This window comes from Simochromis diagramma, unplaced genomic scaffold (assembly GCF_900408965.1).
Source record: "Simochromis diagramma unplaced genomic scaffold, fSimDia1.1 OVJJ01000618.1, whole genome shotgun sequence".
NCBI classification, from domain to species: domain Eukaryota; kingdom Metazoa; phylum Chordata; class Actinopteri; order Cichliformes; family Cichlidae; genus Simochromis; species Simochromis diagramma.
In genome coordinates this window covers 11,458,570-11,479,995 of record NW_024387423.1, presented here as the reverse complement: position 1 = coordinate 11,479,995, position 21,426 = coordinate 11,458,570, and the positions used below count along the sequence as shown (strand labels likewise).

General features: G+C 42.0%; 1 protein-coding gene across 3 annotated transcripts in view; it reads right to left on the bottom strand.

The window, feature by feature from the left end:
• The window catches only part of oxr1a (oxidation resistance 1a), a 168,129-nt gene that overhangs the window by 45,670 nt on the left and 101,033 nt on the right, over positions 1 to 21,426 (bottom strand). For 2 of the 3 annotated variants that reach the window (XM_040013142.1, XM_040013145.1), the window contains exon 4: positions 734 to 816. In XM_040013142.1, coding sequence (XP_039869076.1) covers positions 734 to 816 — 83 coding nt within the window. Of the gene's footprint in view, positions 1 to 733; positions 817 to 20,274; positions 21,000 to 21,426 lie in introns of those variants that run through there. The other variant, XM_040013144.1, reaches the window with a different exon arrangement.

The window sequence follows — 21,426 nt, the reverse complement described above, 5'->3', positions numbered from 1 at the left end:
GCAAAGCACACACAGTTCCATTTTCAGTTCATGCCAGGGAACCAGAGTCCTCTCTCCCTCTCCCCGTATTACCTCACCAACCCCCCTCCTTTCTCCTACACAACAGCTAAATCAATAGAAATGACAAGGCAGTCAGAAGGTCATTCGTGAGCACAGCGAGCGCTGTGGTGGAATGCTCGCCGATTCGCGGCGGACAGAACAAGTGGAAAAACAAATGCACATCCTGCCAGCGCTCCTGCCTGCCTGTCCTGCTCTAGTTCAGCTGGAGGAAAGAACAGAGCTCTGCTTTCTATACATCTACGTGCAAAATGGAGCTGAGGCTGTACAGGGAGTCTTTAACAGAGAATATATTGTTTCCATAAGATTTCTATCAGTAACCCCACTCGTCTGTTTACACACACTATGTATACTACACACACACACACACACACACACACACACAGCCCTCTTTATGTAAACAGTTTGAGGATGAGATACACGTGCTAGGCTGGCAAAATACACAAAATGCTTATCGCCCTCACTAATGAGCTACGAAGCATGTGCCTTCACCATACACAAGCACAACCACTATAGCTTGAATATTGTTGGAGATAGTCAGAGCTACATAATCCACCAGCAGGAGACACACACTGAAGCAGCAGCAGCAGCAGCAAAGGAGCAGAGCAGAAAGGCATCAAAAACACACAACGGCATTAATACAGGAGGAGCGGAGAGTTGCTTGTGTGTTACTCACAGAATATTCGATGGTCCCTTTGGGTCTCTGGAACGACATGCGCCTCCCATCCTTCTTTTCTGGAGTCTTCTTCTGGCCAGTATCTGAAAGCAAACGAGGCAAGGTGCGCATTACATTCATGTTCCTCTCTCCCCAGCTTGTCACAAGCTGCCGTTTCCCAGCCCCGTGGGTAGACAGCTCATTCGTCAACAGTGAGCGAGCCAGCCAGCCAGCAATGTGAGCTGTGAGCGCCCGGACCACTTTCGCTCTCTCTATCTCTCCTGTTCTCGCTCTGCTGCTACCCTCCTGCTTTTCCTCTCTCTCTCTCTCTCTCTATCGCACTGTCCTCTCCTTCATCTGCCTCCCCTCCCTCTCTCGCTCCCTTCTCCTCCTGGCCCGCCGTGCAGCGCAATGACAGGGGCTGAAAATCTTGGCCAACTCCCCCCGTTGCCTCTCACAGCAGACGGAGACCAGACTGACCTCCATCAGGGCACCGACGATCTGATTGCGAGCCCAAGAAGAGGAGAAGGAGGTGGATTCAGATGGGAAGCGGGGCGTGCTAAGCTGGAGACAGAAGGGAAAAAAAAGGAAAAGGGGGGCTGAACTGGAGTGTTGATGGAGGGGAAGGAAGGGCTCGATGCTACATGTTGGTTGGGTAATGGAAGGATGTTCCATGGAACAGTGACAGCTAAAGAGGAAGAAGTGTAGTGTTTGGGGGGTGGGGGTTAAAAATGACATTTACAACGTCTCTACTCTTCCTGGAAGGACCTGGCAGGTATGTAAAGGAAGTAGAAGGCAGAGCAAATTTAAGGTGGATGGCAGAGGATAACAGGAGGGCAATTGCGGCTACTGAGGTTTTAGTCAGAGAACATGAAAAATGCATGATATGGGAAAAGATGGGTAGGATAGGGTGGTGCAGAAGATAAAGGGACAAAGGGTTAATGGGGACAGGAGAAGGTGGAGTTAGACAGTTGGAGAAGGGTCGGGGTGGGGATGGGATAAGACAGAAGGATAAAGGCAAGAAGGGTGGATGGAATACTGAAAATCAGTAGATGAAAGACAAAAGATAGGATGGAGATGAAAGAAGGATGCTCTTGGGAATGAAGATGATGTTGAAAAGAGGCCAACGTTGCTCTTTGACTTGAGCAAGTCGGCCACTGAGCTTCAGGAATACTATACAAGCATTTATTTATTCAGGGGTAGGGTGTGGGACCAAAGAAGAGATGATTGGAGGAGGCTATTGGATTTATATTAAATATTTATGATGCACATATGTTGACCCGATACCCTCAGACACCTCTCTCGTAAGTCTTTGTTTTGTAGATGCTGCACATGGCTAATCAGCGGCATTATTCGTTCCCTTATCATCAGGCATCTGAGATAGCTCAAAACATGAGTCATACACCAGTGTTGCTATTTCTGGGGCTTAGGAGTGCCTGGCAGTGAGTGAGAGGGGAGGGGGGGAAACAGAGCTGCTTCAGGTGTACAGCAACGATGATGTGGCTTACGTTTCTGAAAAAATATACAATACAGTCATAATCAGAGATGTCAGACAGGCAGCTAACGTTGCCTAACCCAAGCTATCCCTCATATATACTCACTTCTAATCCTGTCCATCCCACCCTCCGTCTTTCCATACAACTGTCTCCAAACCGCACATCATAGCAGGTCTACTATTGAAACTATAAGCTATAAGCAGTTCCTGTCTGCAATCTATACAAGGCGTACAGAGAACTATCACTGAATTCTTTGCATAATAAAGAAGAGAATAGTACTGTTCTAAAACAAGCTCTGCAAACTTTTTTTTTATTATCACTAAGTGCACTGATTGCTGGTAATGTTACATTAATTTTGCGGCACCATCATGAGTATTTTATTGTCGAAGTAGGAAAATAAAATACTGGTTTTCATTTTCTTCTAGAAATTGATTTTTAGACCAATATCTGTGGAATTACCTGCTGTAAATTTACATTTTTTCTTATACACCACTATTATTATTACCCCTCAGCCGTGAAAGACTGATGGGGTACTCTTATCACCCTGCTGTGTGGGCGGACAGTGTGGGCATGGTTGTGAATGTGATAACTCAAAAAAGAAGCCATCTAGGATTCATAATTCATAATATGACACTAAAAATCTTGGATTAGTTGTCAGTGACCTTGATCTCAAAGTCAAGGTTAGAGGTCAAATTAGGTCACCTAGAACCTTCAAATTAACCCTGGAGAACCCATGGGGTCAAATTTGACCCCATGGTTTCCCTAGTAAACCAATGGGGTCGGATCTGACCCCATGGGTTCTCCAGGGTTATTAATACCATACTAGGAGGGCGAAGGGTAGCACTGATGGCTCCACAGTATTTTCATTATTAGCTTGCTAATGAATGGATCATCGTGCTGCTGTAACTTATGTTTCTTGTGACAAGGTCTCCCAAATCAATTCATTCATGTTGGGTTTGGGTCCAATGGTCTGTTATGGAACCACTAAAGACCACGAACAGCTCTTATGAAATTCAATAAATGAATTTAAAGGCCTGAAGCCTATATAGCCTTTCCTAAGGAAACCGCCCAAAAAGCATAGAACAATTTAGCATTTTATCAATTCCTACCCTAGTGATCATCATGTCACCCCTCATTATAAGTTCATCAGTTAAAAGGACTTCAAGCTGGGAATCACTGTGGTAGACTATGTCTCTGCTGGCTCACACATCACACTTAAATTACTAGTGGAATTTTCAGACAGGTCCATCCAAGATATCTGCAATGAAACTAATTCATTCAATATAAAAGCCACTCTCTCTGAAACACTATGAGGTTTGATTTAATCAACTCTGTCCTGCAAAATTGCAACACATGATAACCTGTGTAGCACTTTGAAATTCTTGGAAAGCAAGTTGTTTTGATCAAAAACATACTGACCTGCCAAACTGCGAACGTGCGCCAAATCAATTATCCTCCATCTAAATGAAAACCTTTGACGGATGATTGCTTTCAGCAGGAAAACACAATCTGGAGCTGCTGATTGTGGATGATGGAGTTTGTGGTGCTTTTTAGAGGCGACCTGTCATAACTGTGAGTTCATCCTCTCCCTGTTATGAATGAATAATCCACTGTGTCGCTGTTTAATTGCTGGTCATGGCAGCATGGCAGACTGAAACCCAATATGCGACTCAGTAAGTAGACAGCAGAGGTGTTGATCTGCTTTGTTAGCTGGTCCAAGCTGAGTGGGCTAACAACACAAGAAAGCAGTGACGATGCCTCAGACTTCCAAATTTTGGAAAATGCCAGGAGTGGGAGAACATGAACTAGCAATGAGGACGAAAACAGACACGCGGTGAAAGAAAAAAGCAGCTCTACATTAGCAGCTGCAGGGGTGTTCGCACATGGGGAGTCGGTGATTGCTCTAAAATTAAACTTCACCCTGGATCATGGCACAAGAAATGGGCATTTTATTCACACTCCAGACACGCAGCAGAGCACAGCGCCAGGGCATCTTCAATAACAAAGGCTCTGGTTTCATTCCACTCCGCAGGAAACCGGCAGCATCTGCTGTTTCAGTATACGCGCTGCTTCAATACAAGGAATCTCCTCAAGTCTACAAATCACAGCATAGTTTATGCCGTGTGATCCAACAGAATCTCAAGATGTGTTGGAATGTTGCTCTTCAATAAAAATAAATAAATAAATAAAGTTTCTGCTGTCAATACCAAAAACTGTAAAGCACTTCCCAACATGTACTGGGATAGTGGGATAATGTGCACAAGCAGGAGCACTGGGTGCATGAGGCCATAATGGAACGGTGTGAAGAAATGATTGGCGCAATTATAGATCAAACACGGACACGGTTTGACAAAACATTCAAGGAGATGTAAACAGAGGTCACCTTTTATCCAATTTGTGGTTCAACCAAGTAAAACAACCATTACCACAATGTCAGCTTTCTTTACTGCTGTCGTTTCCCCATAAGGAACATTTTACTTGGCTCATTAATTGGCTGAATTATAATAACACTGGGTCAGCTGTGTGAGAGAGGCTGCGAGACCGGCTCAGACACTGAAAGGAGCTGCCGTGTGTCGGGAAAAACAAAGGCCGTCTCTCACTAATGGAAACAGTCACAAGAGCTCACGCCTTTCTGAGCAACTCAGCCAAAGAAAAACAAAAAAGCGACCACATCGTGGACGCTGCCTCGTGGCTACACAACACTGCAAGGCGCAGCAAAGCAAGTATCACTAAGAAGAAACATCAACTAATAAAGTCATTACAATTCACTAATGAAATGGTACACTACAATAAAAGTGTACCAAGTCAGGCTTTTACAGGAAATAAAGAAATAACCATATTATTAATTAATTTAGGCATCTGTAAATAATTAAAGTAATATGTAAGTAATTTTAACTACTGCATTGTATTTTACAGAAAAGAAGAAATAATGAAATTGTAAGTAATTCGTATTTTACAGGGAAATGAGACACAAATTTTATTGCAGTATACCCAAAAACAAACAACGTTTCCCTATCTTACGTCGTAAGCACACTGTACTTTTCAGGGTGTGGGTGTAGGAGGTGGCTTAACCTTGCCTAACTTCTAGGTATTTTGCAGGGAAGGAGACACTCTTTTCTGCACACTGCTTTTTAAAATTGTGTTTAAACAGTGATTGATAAAGGAAAAATAATTTAGCTCAGCTTGGCTCAATCATTGTAAGATCATAGGCCTGCAAAGTTTCATGGTATTTATTTTTTTCTTGCAAGTTGGTAAGGGAGAAGGATTTACATGTTTTATTTTTTGGTAAAGCATAAGGATTATTAAGTAATCCATCATGCACATCAACGTGATGAATATTAAATAAAGATGTAAAAAGGTAGGATTAATCCACTCCATAATATAGCCTGCTCCCTGAAAAGTGCAGCATATTTACAATAATACAGGGAAAATATTGTTAGTTTTCTGTAAAATTACCAGTAAATTGCACACTACTTAAAATTACGTATGTATTACTTACATTTAAAGAAGTGATTATACTGTCATTATTTCTTGTAAAAACCTTACTTGTTGTTATTGTAGTGTACCTCCCTTTAAGTATTTGAGATAAATATGATTACAGCGTAATTGGATAAGAGATTAAGAAAATAGATGAACATTTTAACCTATATCTTTTGAAGTTACATTTCTCTTCTTAATTGCAGTCAATTCAAAATAATATTAAAAGCCTACAAAGGTTTTAGTCCACAACACATACACAGCTGAGCACTTAATATCTCTTACAAGGACATCCTTGTAAGAGGTAGTGAAACACACAGATATGTTTTTATAATGGTCATGAATGTGTCATCTTGGTGATTGAGTTATAACCAAGGGAGAAAAAAAAGGAAAGAATGAAAGGTTTCCCTGTGAAGTACATTGCTGAGAATCTTGTGTGCCTAACAAACCCGAATGCAGCCATGCATTGGCAAGGCAATCTGAATGATTCTGGAGACGAGCTAAATGCAAATGCTACTGTATTTGACTCTAAAAACAAACGGCGTTCTGCACCCGCGCAATCTGCTGAGCATGAATCACAGCAGCTAAATATATGGTCCCCTTCATTTTAGTACACAGCCATGACAAACTGAAGCAGGCAGGGAATAGGAGAGTCAACAATTCTCTGACTAACATTCCCTCATGGTCTGTAGAATACACAAGCAGCCAATTTCCCCTTGCTCCCTTGTTTTCCCTGCCTGCTGGCTATATACTGCTCTCCCCAGATGTTATTTTTAGACAACCTCCTAATCAGTAAGGGGGGACAGAGCTCTGCGATACAACCACACTACACAGGTGCTACACAGGACCGATTAACAAAGGTGTAGACTTTCATTACAAAGTTTGTGACGGAGGAAGCATGGAAACACTAGCTTACACTGGCTTGTAACACACTGCACCGTCAGGGCAGTCATCAAGACTTGTTTAATGTTGTTTAATGTTAATAACCAGCATTAAAGATGAACTGTGTGGCTTTATTGCATTTGTGTTTTGTACTATCACTCATGTATTTGTTTAGTTTTATGTATTTCAAAATGGTCATCTAATAAGACAGCTATAAATACTACAGTGTGTGGCATTGGCTAATGCTACAGCTAAGGCTGTGCAATATGACCAATATCTCATATCCCGATATAAGACATTTATCATCCAGACAACGATATATATCACAAAAACTGTGAATTCTGTGAATCTTGGGCAACTCAACTTGCGTGAAGTGTTTTCAGCTGGGCTGAAGTCGAGCGTTTTGACTGATGCATGAAACTATACATTTTTAGACATAAGTTGTAACGGACACCTTTTATTTGTAAGTATTTATTACACGGCGTGCTGCGGGGAAAAGCCTGTTCCAACATTTGAGTCTAAGGTTTATTTTTAGCATCTGACGGCTCTTTCTTTGCTTCTCATCTGTAAACTCTCTTCATACTCTTTCACGTGATTCTTGTGTAGGTGGTAGAAGAGGTTTGCCGTGTTTAAGTCTGAGGTGGGGACCGGTTTCCTGCATCATTTGCACAGTACAGTTTTCTGGTCCGTGTCAGACTTTTCATAACCAAACCACATCCATGCTACAGAGGTAGCTCCTCGTTTAGAAATAAGGTCGTCGATTTGTTTTGACTGGTCTGGTTTATTTTGAAAAATCTCAACAGGATCTTGAGCTTTATTGTGAAAGGTTTATGTGGAAAATAAACAAGCGGACAGCAGAGCCACATGCTGGGTTTACCGTCATTGTTGCTAACGACAACATGTAAAAACAGTCGCTTGTCCGTCCGTAGTGTGGTTATTTTAAATATAAGAGAGAACTTTAAGAAATTAATATAGCCACTGCAGAGACCATCAAAACTATGAAAAAATATTGCCATAAACAGTTTATTTTGCGACACCATGAAAGAAATGATATATATATCCCTAGCTACAGCTACCCTTACAAAGAAAATTGATCAAAATAACAGTAAATGACTGACAGCCAATTACCAATGGTGTCTCTTTACACTATTGTATTGTTGTAAATCACTGTTTTGGTTTTGGATTTCAATCAATTGTTACATTTAAAATCACAATGCAGTGATATATAATAAATAAACAGAATGTTTCGGTTAGATACGATAAGGTTGGATATCGAGTATAATGGGTTCTGTGTTAGGAATGAAAGGTTGCCACATGGTTTGACGGAAATGAAAATTATCAACCTACAGAGCTGAACGTTAAATTCAAAGACACCATGAAAATCAAAGCGAATAAAACAATGTGGCATGCTAGTCCAATTTGCTGAAGTTTCATTGCAACAACTCAAAACTATACCTGTACAAAACTATCCAATACTGTGGCTGTTGCACTCGCTCTGATAGAAACAGTGGGCAGAGCTGGGGAAATCTCAGACATCAATAGGCATTAAATAAGGTTTGACACATCTGTTTGTATTAAAGGGAATGAATGATATCGACAGCCCTCTAGCACAGCTTGTCATAGCCTATAAATACAAAGTCCAAACAGCTCAGTAGCAACAGCAAAATCCAAAAACCAATGTTAGGGTCAGGTTAAAAAGATTATAGGCCTGTTTCACAACACAAAACAGTGTTTCTTTGCCGTTTTGATTTTCTGCCTTGTGTTACTAAACAAGTGGTGACACGGGAGGCTCAAACAGATCAACACCCTGCAGAGGTGAGCGCATATATATACAGGTATATGTTCAGATGTAGAGAAGGGGAGGAGGTTGCACTTTGCCATGAGTGCACCTGGTATTTGACAGTGGGCAAATGATCCATCAAAATCACTTATGAATCCATCATGCAATGACAAACTCTTATTCAGGCACGCTGAGATTCTGAACTGTCCATCAAGTTACTGAAATATGCATTAAAACAAAACAGGGGCGAGAAAGTGCTGATTATCACACATGCCGACAAAATCCCATTTTAGAGGTGGATGGCGCTGCTGTTATCTTGGCACCAAGCTTTTAGCTGGACATGGCAACTTAATAATGGTGAAACGCAGTGGCAAGCGCTGTGGGCCTCTGTCTCATGTGGAATGGGAAGTCATCTATTATACATTGAAGCTACAGAGCTGTACATTGAAGTGTATTGTCCCACTATGAGCAAAGTATTGATGTAGTTCCACTGAGAGAGCTGAGAGGCCTGTGCAGAGAGCCCAGAAAGCTCCATCCACACAGTAAGAGAGAGAGAGCAACATCTCAATTCATTCATGGCTCAAGTCCTCACTGAACCATTACTGACAGCACAACATGCAAACTGATATTATTCACATGCTAAAGTCGTTCTGATGGGGGTTAGAAGGCCCCTGGATGGCCACATCATATTTGATAAAGCAAATTCTTCTGCACACTTTTTAATACTTTAAACGTCTCCAACCTGGGGGAAAGTAAATTACACTTATTTAAACTATCATCTGTTCTCACCGTGCAAGTTGCGGTAACATAAAAACACAACAACAATAGCAAATTTCATCTTTCGTAATCAACACTCCCCCTGTCTCCAATGAATACCGCTGAGAGGAATCTAAGTGCGACCAGTAGTGTATAGCGGAGGCTATTATTGTTGTGTGACAGTGATAGGCTGCAGGTACATTACACTGTAATGAATATACAGTGGATGAGTGCCGTGAGACTGTCGACTTAAACACACAGAAAACAGTGTGACAGGCAACACCCTTTTGCCAGCGCTCTCTGTACCACTCAGCTCCAAAGTATATTAAACCACCAGCCTCCATGGGCCAGCCTATACACCACTCAGCCTTTATTTGAAACTTTGCTGAACTGCAGTTTTGTGTCTCTGTGTGTGTGTGGTGTGTTTATGTGTGGCTATGTCCACCCCAGAACAGGAGGCAGCGGATCTGCCCTGTCCTCTCATTAACACTCTCCCAGTGTCAACTAATCACACCCCCGCTGAGCTGCTGGTACGGTAATGTGGTCCTAAATTCCTCCCTTTCCACACTCTGCACGCTATAACCCAGACGCCGAGGTGTGTCAGTGCTAACCCACACACACTCGGTTCAATTAATATTCTGACAGCGTGGACATGACTGTTTCCATAGTGACGAACCTGATGCAGACTTAAAGAGAAAAGGTGTTATTGAGAGGACTCAGTGGCAAAACCGTCTGCATTACACACCAGCAGATTCAACTGAAGAATAAAATGACTGACTGACTGTGATCATAATGAGCTTTATAATTGGGTCTCTGGCCTTGGTGCGCTTTTTTGGCGCTGGCTGAAATGTGTCCTCAGTAACAACAAGTATTCAAACTAAAAGTTAACCCTAAATGTATACAAACATTCATTAAATGTAGAATTTGGGGAAAAAAAGAGCTAATTCTGGTAACAAATAAGAATCTATATCTATATATCTATATATATACACATACACATACACACATATACATATGTGTATCTATATATCTATATATATCTATATATAGATATATGTAGATATATAGACATAAAAAAAGATGGCTGCTTCCAAAAACAAGTTTGGCTGTAATTCAGTCTATAGAGAAACAAGCCTTCGCCTCTTTTTCTCTACAGTATGACCTCAGTAAACACTTTCCTGATTAAAAATGTTTAATAAACACCTTAATTGCTAGTTATTACAGCAGTGCTGTCTTACCTGCCAAATAATAAGCTGCTAACATATGTTTTTCTGTCAGGACTTCTTCCTGACGGTTCAATGTCTGAGTTCAGCTGCAGTCATCACCTCCTGGTCCATGAGGGTCATCACAAAGTTTATTAGGAGTCCACCAGGTTCATAGCACATTTCAGTCTAGACCAGTGATTCCCAAAGTGATTTTTAATACAATTTAAGAAATACTTCACTTTTTCTTGTGCTTTGATCACAGTGATGATTTAGGATTGGGTGATGCCCGTGGGATTTTCTGGTTTGTAACTGGGCCACAGCACATTGGACTCTGGGAATGGCTGGTCTAGACCAAAGCTATGGGGCAACTACTCTTGTCATCCAGACAGCTATGCCTCCAGCACGGTTATCAACACAACTGATTTTTATAGAAAACATTAACAGCCTTAATGTTAACCTCAAAAACCTTCGAATATTAACATTTTTGGGTGTTTAGAGACCAAACTAGTCATCTTTTAACAGGATAAATTCCACTGTTCACAAGTAGAGAGGTAAGCCCAACACAGGCATCTAGCATATTTGAAAGTAGGCATTGGCAAACAATTATGCAGCTGTTAGTTTCTTGCTAACGTGTAGTGAAAGCACTTTGATCCACAGTTCACGCAGCTGAAACCAGGAGGTCCTGCTGTCACATACATTCAGCCTCTCAGCTCACTAATCACACTCAGATCCCTTCACCCGTTGCTGCTAAGGTTATTGCACTTTGAGCAATATATCTTTCCAAGTCAAAGTTAGGGGAGGACGGTTTCTCTGTGTGTGTGTGTGTGTGTGTGTGCCGGGTGCATCAGCCAGATCGATGGCTAGGACACATATATACATACATAATGTTCACTCAGCATAGCTTGCACAACAACTCTGTAACTTATCTTTTAGTGTAAGGCAATGCTGCCACTAATCTGTTATGATCTTTAAAAAAAAAGTGCAGTTATTATAAAGTGTATTTAGACTTAGTTATTAGTATAAGAGACACTTAGATTGCCTTAACAGAGAAGCAAGTGACAGAAAAGACAGTGAGATTGGCACATACACTTGTGTAGTCTAACTTTGCAGTATAGAAGCACGTCTTTATTGGTCTATGTCGCCTTTTTGAACCCTGGCACCCTGCACCACAGCAGCAACACTAACCTCAGAGGTTACAGCACCGATCAATAGCAGGAGAAGTGATGAGCTCAGCGATGAGAAACACAAACTGTGCATTATCAGATCTTCTTATTGAGCCAAAAGCAAACGGACTTGTTCTTAAAAGCAAACGGACTTGTTCTAGGTTTAAATCAGGCCAAATGCAAAGAGTACAAAATAGGAGTTGTAAGGGAAACTACAGCAACACTTGCACACTCAGTGTTGGACTGCTGTATAACAGTATCATACATCCAGCAACCCTATACAATTCTTTCTAAAAGTGGTAATAGGTGGACAAGAAGTCATGAAACCAGCTTATTCCCTAATTTACTTATTCTGTGTTCAACATAAACAAGAACATATCTAGAGTGCAACAAATTATTCTCATTAGAAAAGCAAAAGTGGAAAAAATATTTCACTAAGGTTCGGATTTATGAACCTGCACATGAACCACAAGCAGTTATTTACAATAAGTACATTTAAACAGGAATAGTCTGGTTTGAGAATGGCTCCTCTAATGCTGGGCATACACTGTGTGATTTTTGGCTCATTTTGAGCCGATTTTTCAGTCATGCGACCGTTTTGTTGATCGGTCTGAGTTTCGCCTTCATCGTGTGTCATGCATCGTGTAGTATACGTGGGGTAACGAGAAGCGATTAACACGTCACGACCATCTGCTGATCATCAATCGTTTGGTCGTAAGAAAATCAAACCTGTTTGAAGTCCCGCCGGCCATCGTGAGGGTGTCACCGCAGCCTCTCACACTGCGCACGCGCAAACACAGAAATGAAAGTGAAAAGACGGAGCAGCACAGCAGTGCAGCGTGTGATCTGGACACAAGCGATGGAGGCACAACTTGTAGAACTTTGGCAAGCTCATCTCAGCCTTTTTGATGTGGCCTCACAAAATTATCACGACCACAACAACCGTGAAAATAGTTGGATTTACATTGCTGCTCAATCACAGTTGCCTGCTCAATGTTTTTCATTAGCAATCTAGCAAAGTTGATGGTGGTGGTGTGTGTGTGTGAGTGAAAGACAGAGAGGAACAGATTTTCTGTTATAACCTTCATTTTATAGACGCAAAGTGTGAGCACTCAGGTCGCATCAGAGCATCGGACCATATAGTGTGAGACCCTGCATCGTGACCTACGAACCCCTGCGAGTCAATCGTGCAGTTTGAGCAGGAGCTGAATAACGCGACTGAAAAGATCGCACAATGTATGCCCAGTTTAAAGTATCACTGCCTGTGTAATACTGTTGGTTACCAACATATACCTCTCTGAAAGAGATTACTTTATACGTCGACTTCTTGTTTTTCAGGGATATTTACTGTGCATTTGGTATTGTGGTATTGGAATATTTATATAGAAGTGTTTTTGACTGAGAAAATGAATGTTATCGTCCACTGAAATGGGCACTAGTTGTCCTAAAAAGCTCCTTAAAAAGCCTTCAGTTGATCCAAAATGCTGCAGTGAGAGTAATGACAGGGACAAGAAAGAGAGAGCACACTGGCTTCTCTTCATTGGCTCTCTATTAAATCCAGAATCAAATTTAAAATCCTTCCCCTCACATTCGAGGTCTTGAATAATCGGGCCCATCTTATTTTAAAGTGCTTATAGTACCGTATCACTCCAATAGAGCACTTCGCTCTTGCTTGTGGTTCCTGAGTATTTAAAAGCAAATTGGGAGGCAAAGCCTTCAGCGTTCAGGCCCCTCTTCTGTGGAACCAGCTTCCAGTTTGGATTCAGGAGACAGACATCCTCTCTACTTTTAAGATTATGCTTAAAGCTCTTCTTTTAGATAACGCTTACAGTGAGACACTGCAATAGGCCCAGGGTCCTGGGGGCTTCTTATGATGCACAGCGTTTCTTCTCCACTCACCTCTTTTCACTCGCTATGTGTTTATACACCACTTTGCATTTAATTATTAGTTATTATTAATCTCTGGCTCTCTTCCACAGTGTGTCTTTTTGTTTTGTCTCACTCCCAGTCAGTCGCTGCAGATGGCCGCCTCTCCCTGAGCCAGGTTCTGCTGGAAGTTTATTCCTGTTGAAAGGGAGTTTTTCCTTCCCGCTGCTAGATGCTTGCTCACAGGAGGTCGTCTGATTGTTGGGGTTTCTCTGCATTCTTTAGCTTAAAATATAAAGTGTGACACAGGAGTGTTTGAATCCTGGATGAGAAGTTTTAGGTTGAAGTAATGTTAGCTATACCTCAGTTAATAATCTAACATCCTCCAACACTCGGTTAAATAAAGGTAGTCAGCTAAGTGAGTAATGTAAAGTGCTCCTCCTATTTAACCACAGTCTGTAATGGCCAACCAGTAACAGAGACAGCACCACCAACACAGACAGCTCACTTTCCATTAAGCCAGACAAGTCTGCTGAGATCACTGGGGAAAAATTAAGACACCGTCTCTTTAAATCTGTCTGCATGACTAACTATCACACAGGAGGGATGAGACAAAGCACAAACTATTTCATGCACAAATGATTATCCTTTATAATGTTGAAACCCTCGATGGAAGAGGAGGTAAAGAAGGAGGATAGCTATGTTTTTTTTTTCCTTAGTTTCTCTTTTCCTCAAACTGTATGTGATCATTTCAAACCATGGGTAAAAAACCAAACAGTCAGAGTGCTTTGTTAAACATTTACAGATAGTGATTGAAGCCATAAAGAGCACACTGATCAGTGCACTTACTGAATCTGCAAATATTTCCATTGGACTGTTTGGTAAAAAAACACAGCACAGCTGCAGCTAACAATGTGTTTCAAAGCCCTTTTAATCTAGTTATTTTCTTTAATTAATGAGTGAAACATTTCAACTTTAATGCCTGGTCCGTATTATTTAGCTCTTCAGCTTTTTCCCTGTATTCCAGTTCTATCTGGATCGAAACCAAATATCTGCATAAACAGAATTTAGCCTAATGCTTGACTTTAACAGTTTAGGTACAGCGGGCATTAATAAAATCCTGCTTCTGCTCTGAGCCCAGAGGACAGAGGAAGAGCAGCTGACTGGGACAATAGAGAAAGGCACTAACTGTTCTCACAACAAGCATGTCAGACTACATTTAGACCAGTTTTACCAGGTTTTTGAAAAAGCCAAGCAATCTTAATGAAGCTTAGGATAATCTTCAAAATGAATTATCTGTGTGCATTAGCAGGCAACATGATTACTCAATTATTTAAAGTAGAACCCTGATCTAGGGGCTGGTACACGCATGCTTTACTAACCAGCATGTATAAATGCCACTCTAAAGTAAATACAATTTAAAGCTCGGTAAATATCATTTTTTCCACCATGAGGAGTGACATCACCAGGTGTTCCCCACTATGCAGCAGGGGGAATGACAGCGTCATCTGTACAGTATATCAAACAGCTCTTTGCACAGACTCCCCACTGCTTGGCTTATTACAGATGGGGAAAGTGTTGGGAAGACTGCGATGAACCACGAACAGGCACCAAAAAACAAAGCCTGGCAGCTTCAGACAAACTACACATAGAAAGTCTGCAAATGCTAAAGTGAAATGAGACTTTGAAAAGATGAAAACTCCAGCCGACATCACTCTGCTCATCACTGCTCTTTAACAGCCTCCGGTTTTGTTTTTGTGATGTTTTCAGTAAGTAGAGAAATTACTTCCTTGCATGTTTACTCAGGCTGGGTGCTCTTTTCAGCCGGAGTGATGAAGATGCAGAAGAAGCAGTTGAGTCACGCAGAACAGGTTGTAATTACCTCCCCTTAAGCCTCAGTGTACTCTGCATTTGTGCTCTTCATCTGGCCTCTTTCAAACATCTGCTGTCTTGAAACCTCAAGACCCCATCCGAGGAATACAGCACATAATGTTATTCAGCACGCTGACATCTCATTTCAAACCTTTCAGGCCTTTCAGCACATTGTTAAAAAGATCATCTGGACCAGTCAGCTCTCCTCTCTCATCAGTGCCTCTACCTTTCATCTGGAAATGTATTTATTCGTAAACTGATCTCATTTTGCAGGTTTTTATTTGACATTATTCTGTCATTCTTTTGGTGAAAGACAGTGGTCATTACACTCTGAAATGCAGTGCAACGTGCATGGGTGAAGAACTCTTTAAGGGTCAGGAAACAGGTCATTAGTTTAAACCCTAGACACAAGTGCAGAGCAGGTGTTCGGTGCCACGGTCGGCCGATCCCCCGGGAACTCCTGCCACTAAGGTTCCCCTGACAGAGCCATCAAAATTCCCAGGAGTGCCACATAATAGCATGCAGGGCGAGTGACCTGCTAATACAAACTGCTCAAGGACTGTTTTTGGAAATGAAGGTGATTAAAATCAGTCATTACAGCACTGAGAGCAGATTGCACTTTCTGAATCATCCTGATAACTGCAGTGGAGTCGGTGTCAGCCTAAGGGTGAACGTGAACACTGACAAATAAGTGAAAACCCCAGGGGGGAGTGAAAGAACCTGGAGATGCTTTGAAGAGTTCAAAGTCGTGAGGACAAACCTGCTCTTGGACCGTGGCACAGATGAATCATCTGCTATTAATATACAGTCTGGGCGCACAATCTGTTTATGTGGCCACTTCGGTGTGACAGCAGAGCCAGAGACGAGCTCAAGTTTGAATTACCAGCAGTGCTGCATGTACGTGTTCCAGTTCCCAACAAACAATGCACTCTGCAGCAGAAGCTACCTTATAGTTTAAGGGCTTGCAAGAAAATAAACAAACCTAAAAAGCAGGAAAACTATGATTTTATGGGCTAAATTGTTGCCTTTTTACATGCATCATCGTGATGCATCAGTTTTTGTTTTGTCGGTTCACAGGCACCTATTAAATTGAGACTTCATTATTTAAAATAGAAATCTGGAACCATATATTGCAGAAAAGATCTCAGTTTCAGGGATCTGATCCAAATTAGTCTTCAGCCATAATTATCTTACCCATCTGTCTACGAAAACAGAAGAACAACTTCTCTGAACTTCCTTTCCTTTTTCTTTTGTAGACTTACACATAGACAAACCACAGAAGGGAAAGTACATTGTAAGCATACACACAAGTGTATCACTTTAACCAGTGCAAACTCTCAAAACATCCAGAAAGTGTCACATGCCGCCGATTACAGCTGAACAGGATCGCTGGTGGACTCGATCTGAAACAGCATGCTGAGCTGTAGCATGTGACCCAACGTCTGCAGGTGTGGCACTTCTTTGTGTTTACACTGCTTTTGCATGTCTTTTTCATCTCAGTGCATCTTATTATGTCAGAAAGGGACATGTCTTGAAAAGGTTCAAGTGTAGGAACCAAAGCTACACTTCTGATTGTTTATTCTTTGTTCCTCATGACGGAAAACCTCCCAGTTCCGCCGACCTCCCTCATCATCTCAGGCTCCAAAACACAGTTCAAGGTTTTCAGGCTGTTGCACTGTGAAGTGGGAGGGCGTGTGAAGGCTTCCTAGCGTGAGAACTCTGAAAGTAGTTTACTTTTAAATTCCCTCTAGCGCAGTGTACTGGCAAGAACCTGGCTATACAACATCAATGACACACATCGTGTTGTAAACAAACTAATGCAGTGTGGTTCTTTTTAATTTCTTATATAAAGGCAGTAAAAGTACAAAGCATACACCACAAAAAGTACCTGGGATGACACTAATATTACACATACTATACCATCCCATAGTATTTTCTTCAAAAATGTAAGATATGTTATATATAAACGATTTTCTAGCATTGATGGCAGTCAGAAAACACAGTCAACATTGAGCGCAATTCAACAAACAAATTTAAACATGGTGTGTAGAAGTGTGCGTGCAATAACGTTGCATACAAACATTATACTGCACTAGTTTGCTTTGTTCCTTAAAGGTTAAAGTCCACGTGCCTGTGCAGAAAGTGGTTACACATTGCCCCAGCCGAGTAAATATGTGAAAGTTTACTCTGACTCTGATATCTTAGCTTAAGCTTCACTTACCAGCTTACTTCTTTACAACTTTGTTACAGAGAGACAGCGAGATGCTCCTGATGGCGACGGTTTGCTGTGTAACATCTCGCAACCAACAGTTATCTTGCATTGTACTGTATATCAATAAAATCTGAATAATTAGGTTAACTGATTAGCCTTTCTAGTGTTTATGAGTTAGGGTGGCATTGCTTTATCGTGTCATTAACTAATCACACACGCCCCTGGTTGTATACAGAAGCAGCTTAGAACGCTTGTCTCAATTCAAGGCTTATTCTAGCCTCTTTGGATCTGCTCTTAGAGACAAATACCCACTAAGGTCTCAGGGCTGTCCCACTGACACATCGTAAAGTGCATGAGGACTCTCTCCTAGACAATCTGACATTTCGAGCCCTTTATGAATGCTTTCAGTAAGCGTGCATTTCTGCAGACTCTACCTGAGGAAATTACCCCTCTTGGCACCTGGAACTGGAAGTACAGGAACATCACCAACTCAAGTGTGACTTCATTCACAGATCTGACTTTGACTTGTTTGACTTGGCTATTATGGTTGAGAATGTGGAAAGGCCTTTGACTTTCTTTGGCAAACCAGGTTTGATCATTAACCGTGGCTCAGGGGGTTGGGAAGCGTATCTGTAACCGGAAGGTCGCCGGTTCGATCCCCGGGCTCTCTGTCCTGGTCGTTGTGTCCTTGGGCAAGACACTTTACCCTACCGCCTACTGGTGTTGGGGGCCAATGGCGCGATATGGCAGCCTCGCTTCTGTCAGTCTGCCCCAGGGCAGCTGTGGCTACAACCGTAGCTTGCCTCCACCAGTGTGTGAATGCGAGAGTGAATGAATAGTGGCATTGTAAAGCGCTTTGGGTGCCTTGAAAAGCGCTATATAAATCCAATCCATTATTATTAAACTAAATATGAAATATGAGTAGCCGCGTGTAACTTAACACAGAGAGGCCTCTGCTCCAGAAATAGAGGTTCACAGAGGGCCGTTTCATTCCTCACACAGCAGCTGGAGCACAGATAGGTGAGGTTGCTGTCTGTTACTCAGGGGTTAGGGTATACTGGCCCAGTTGTGCACCAACTGGGCCATTATTGAGCTGTAATGTAGCACACTGCCCACCCACAGTTCCTGTAGAAGTTCTACTGTAGAGTTACCCGTCTCTAACATCGTCTGCACACTTCCACAACCTGACTCCACGTCAAGTTAGTCTCAGTCTTAGTGGGGCGGCAGCACCCTGCTCTCCCAAACAACCCCCGCTGTCCAGAGAGACAGGGAGAGAGGCACGGGGACTACTAATGAACCCGAATGCCATCCGTGGCGTTTCAAGAGCAGCAGAGCATGCATCTGATTAATCTTTGTCCTAATTAGATTGAACAATTAACCTGCCCACCACCGAGCTCTGGAGCCTGATGACTCTGCACGAGCGTCAAACCTCCTGTACATTTAAAAATGAAGCGTGCCCTCACACTGCAACTTTCCTTGTTTTCACAGCGACCAATTAATTCTAAGTAACAGCGCACAGCCTTCAGTGTGATATCTGGGCGGAAGGAGGGACAAGAGCTCCGAGCCGTTTCTGCTTTTCACTTCAATGGCACTACATTTCTGCGCTTTTGATTCAAAGTCAGAGGAGGCACTGATGGGTCTCATCACAAATTAAGTGTGAGATGCGAAGCAGAAAGAGGAGGGGAGAAGGGGAAAAAAATCCAATCTTCATTAACATGGAGATACTCCCCCGATGTGAAACGCCTTGAGGACATACTTGTTCACTCACTGGCTGGATGCTTTAAAGCATGGACTGCCTGCTGATCTGAAATATTTGAAATGCTTCACTTGTTACATGCACTGCATCCTCATAACAATGTGGACAGGGAGAATGCAACCACAGAGGACATGAACCTAGCCGATCCCTTATTAATTAACATGAGCTCAGCTGTAGGGATGCAACTGGAAGCATACAGCCCTTTGACTGGACACTGTGGGAGGTTTTCTTTTTTTTCATAAATCATGTGTGCATGAGCCACAATTGCACAATGAAAGCTCATGAAGCTTAAGATTGTTTTCCCTTTTCTTTCTTTCTTTCTTTCTTCTTTTTTTTTTAGCATATTGCACAATGTAAAGTACTGCAAAAAATCTGATGTACAGTGATTGGCACAGAAGAAATTAATCTTAGCTTTGAGCTATAGATCAGTGGAAAAATGTTTAAGGGTCACACTTTTTTTACTCACTGCCTTAAACTGTTCTTTATAAATCTGCAGTACGGCTCTTTAACCCAGCCGACCATACAACGTTAGCTGGGTTAAAGTGTACTGTTTTGTGTAATGTTTTTGAGGCCCTGCCAAGGACAACACGACCAATGTTGCGAGTTTAATGAGCCCATTAAAAGTGACTGGGTCAGCTGACGGGGCTCTGCTGACAGCAACAAGTGCTTGACAGTTGGTAACTTAAAAAGTGCAGTCGTTACGCAACGTGTCAATCCGTGTTTGAACCTTTGTGGAAACGCTCAGTTTCATTTAATACGCGTAACTTTTGACTGCACTGAAAGCTGCGATAGATCGCTGCGGAAATGGCTGGCAAAACTCGAAAAATAAAAGTTGAAAATATATAGCAACGCGTCAGATTTTACTAGTTAAACGTTGCGGAAGCTAAATGTGGGAGTTTCTCTTTATTGCAAAACCTTAACACGTGTAGTGTTGGGTAAGGGAAGGAGAAAATCCACGAGTATACGTTAAACTCGATGACTTTCAAAGGGAGTTTGGAAGCACTCTCCGAGGCGTGCACTGCAGGCTTGTTTCGCTCTGTAAAGTTGAGAGCGTACACAGCAAAACTCTCAGCGAGCACAGCTGATGTGAGACTGACCTGTCCTGGAGTAGACGGTACTTCTGTCATGTGTCGTCCCAGTGTTGTGCTGCTCTAGGTGGACCGAGTCCTGCACGGGTCCGGGCCACAGTCTCTGAGAGATTGCATCCCTGACAACTCTGGCGCCGCTGCCCGTGATAGAAAATATGTAGTCCATTATTGTACGGCTGCAGAACCTAGCTAGCTTAGCTAACAAAAAGAGTTTTCAAAAGTGTTTAAATAGCCGCTCTCATCGCGCAAAAAGAAAAACAATGCTGACAAAGCAGCGACACTCAAACTCGTAGTGTGAACGAACCTCAACTACTCCACACATTCCAAAACAGGAACTATTTGAAACACGTCAACGGGTGCGCACTGTTTTTGCCCCTAGTGGACTCGAACGCAACAGGCTGTCTTCCAGTGCAGCCTACTGCCCTATTGGCCCACATTTACACTAACTGCATTCCACAGAAGGTTCCTATATTTGATGTAGCCTCCTCAATAACATAGCTAACCGCTTTACTTTGCTTTAGCAAAGTCTGAATTAGTTGTAGTATTGTGTTCCTATTGCTTACAAACTGTGTATAACATGGTAGCACTTTAAGGTTTTTTTTTTTATCCAGAATAATGATTAATAGGTTTGTAAGCTTGAAGATGCAAGAAGATAAACACATAAGTATTTAAATGTGTTTACAGCTACACTGTGTTATAAACCACACATTACATGCTCATAGATGAGTGTATGGCTAGGGATTTTGGTCAAACAAAGCTTAAAATACAATTTTATCCACAGATAAGCATTTGAATGCAGCAGGCAGGGTTCACATCTTGTTACTTCAGGTTACATTCTTTAGGTTTGCAAATATTTTTTAATGCTGAAGTTCATTTGCAATGAATCACAAGTTACAGATTCAGTGCTGATTGAACGCAGACTTTTAAAAAGTCATTCATGAAACCTGAACTTGAAAAAAATCTTTACAAATAAAAAAATAAAAAGGGAAAAAAAAATGAAGCTCAGCACAGCCCACACCGATTTCCACATCGTTGCTAGGAGATTTGATTGCCATCAAGTGTGGGGCTTTATGGCACCCTGGAGACTGACATCCATCTGACTCCCACCTTAATAACATTCTAATAAATTGAGACTCTCACATCCGGAGGCAAAGTACACCT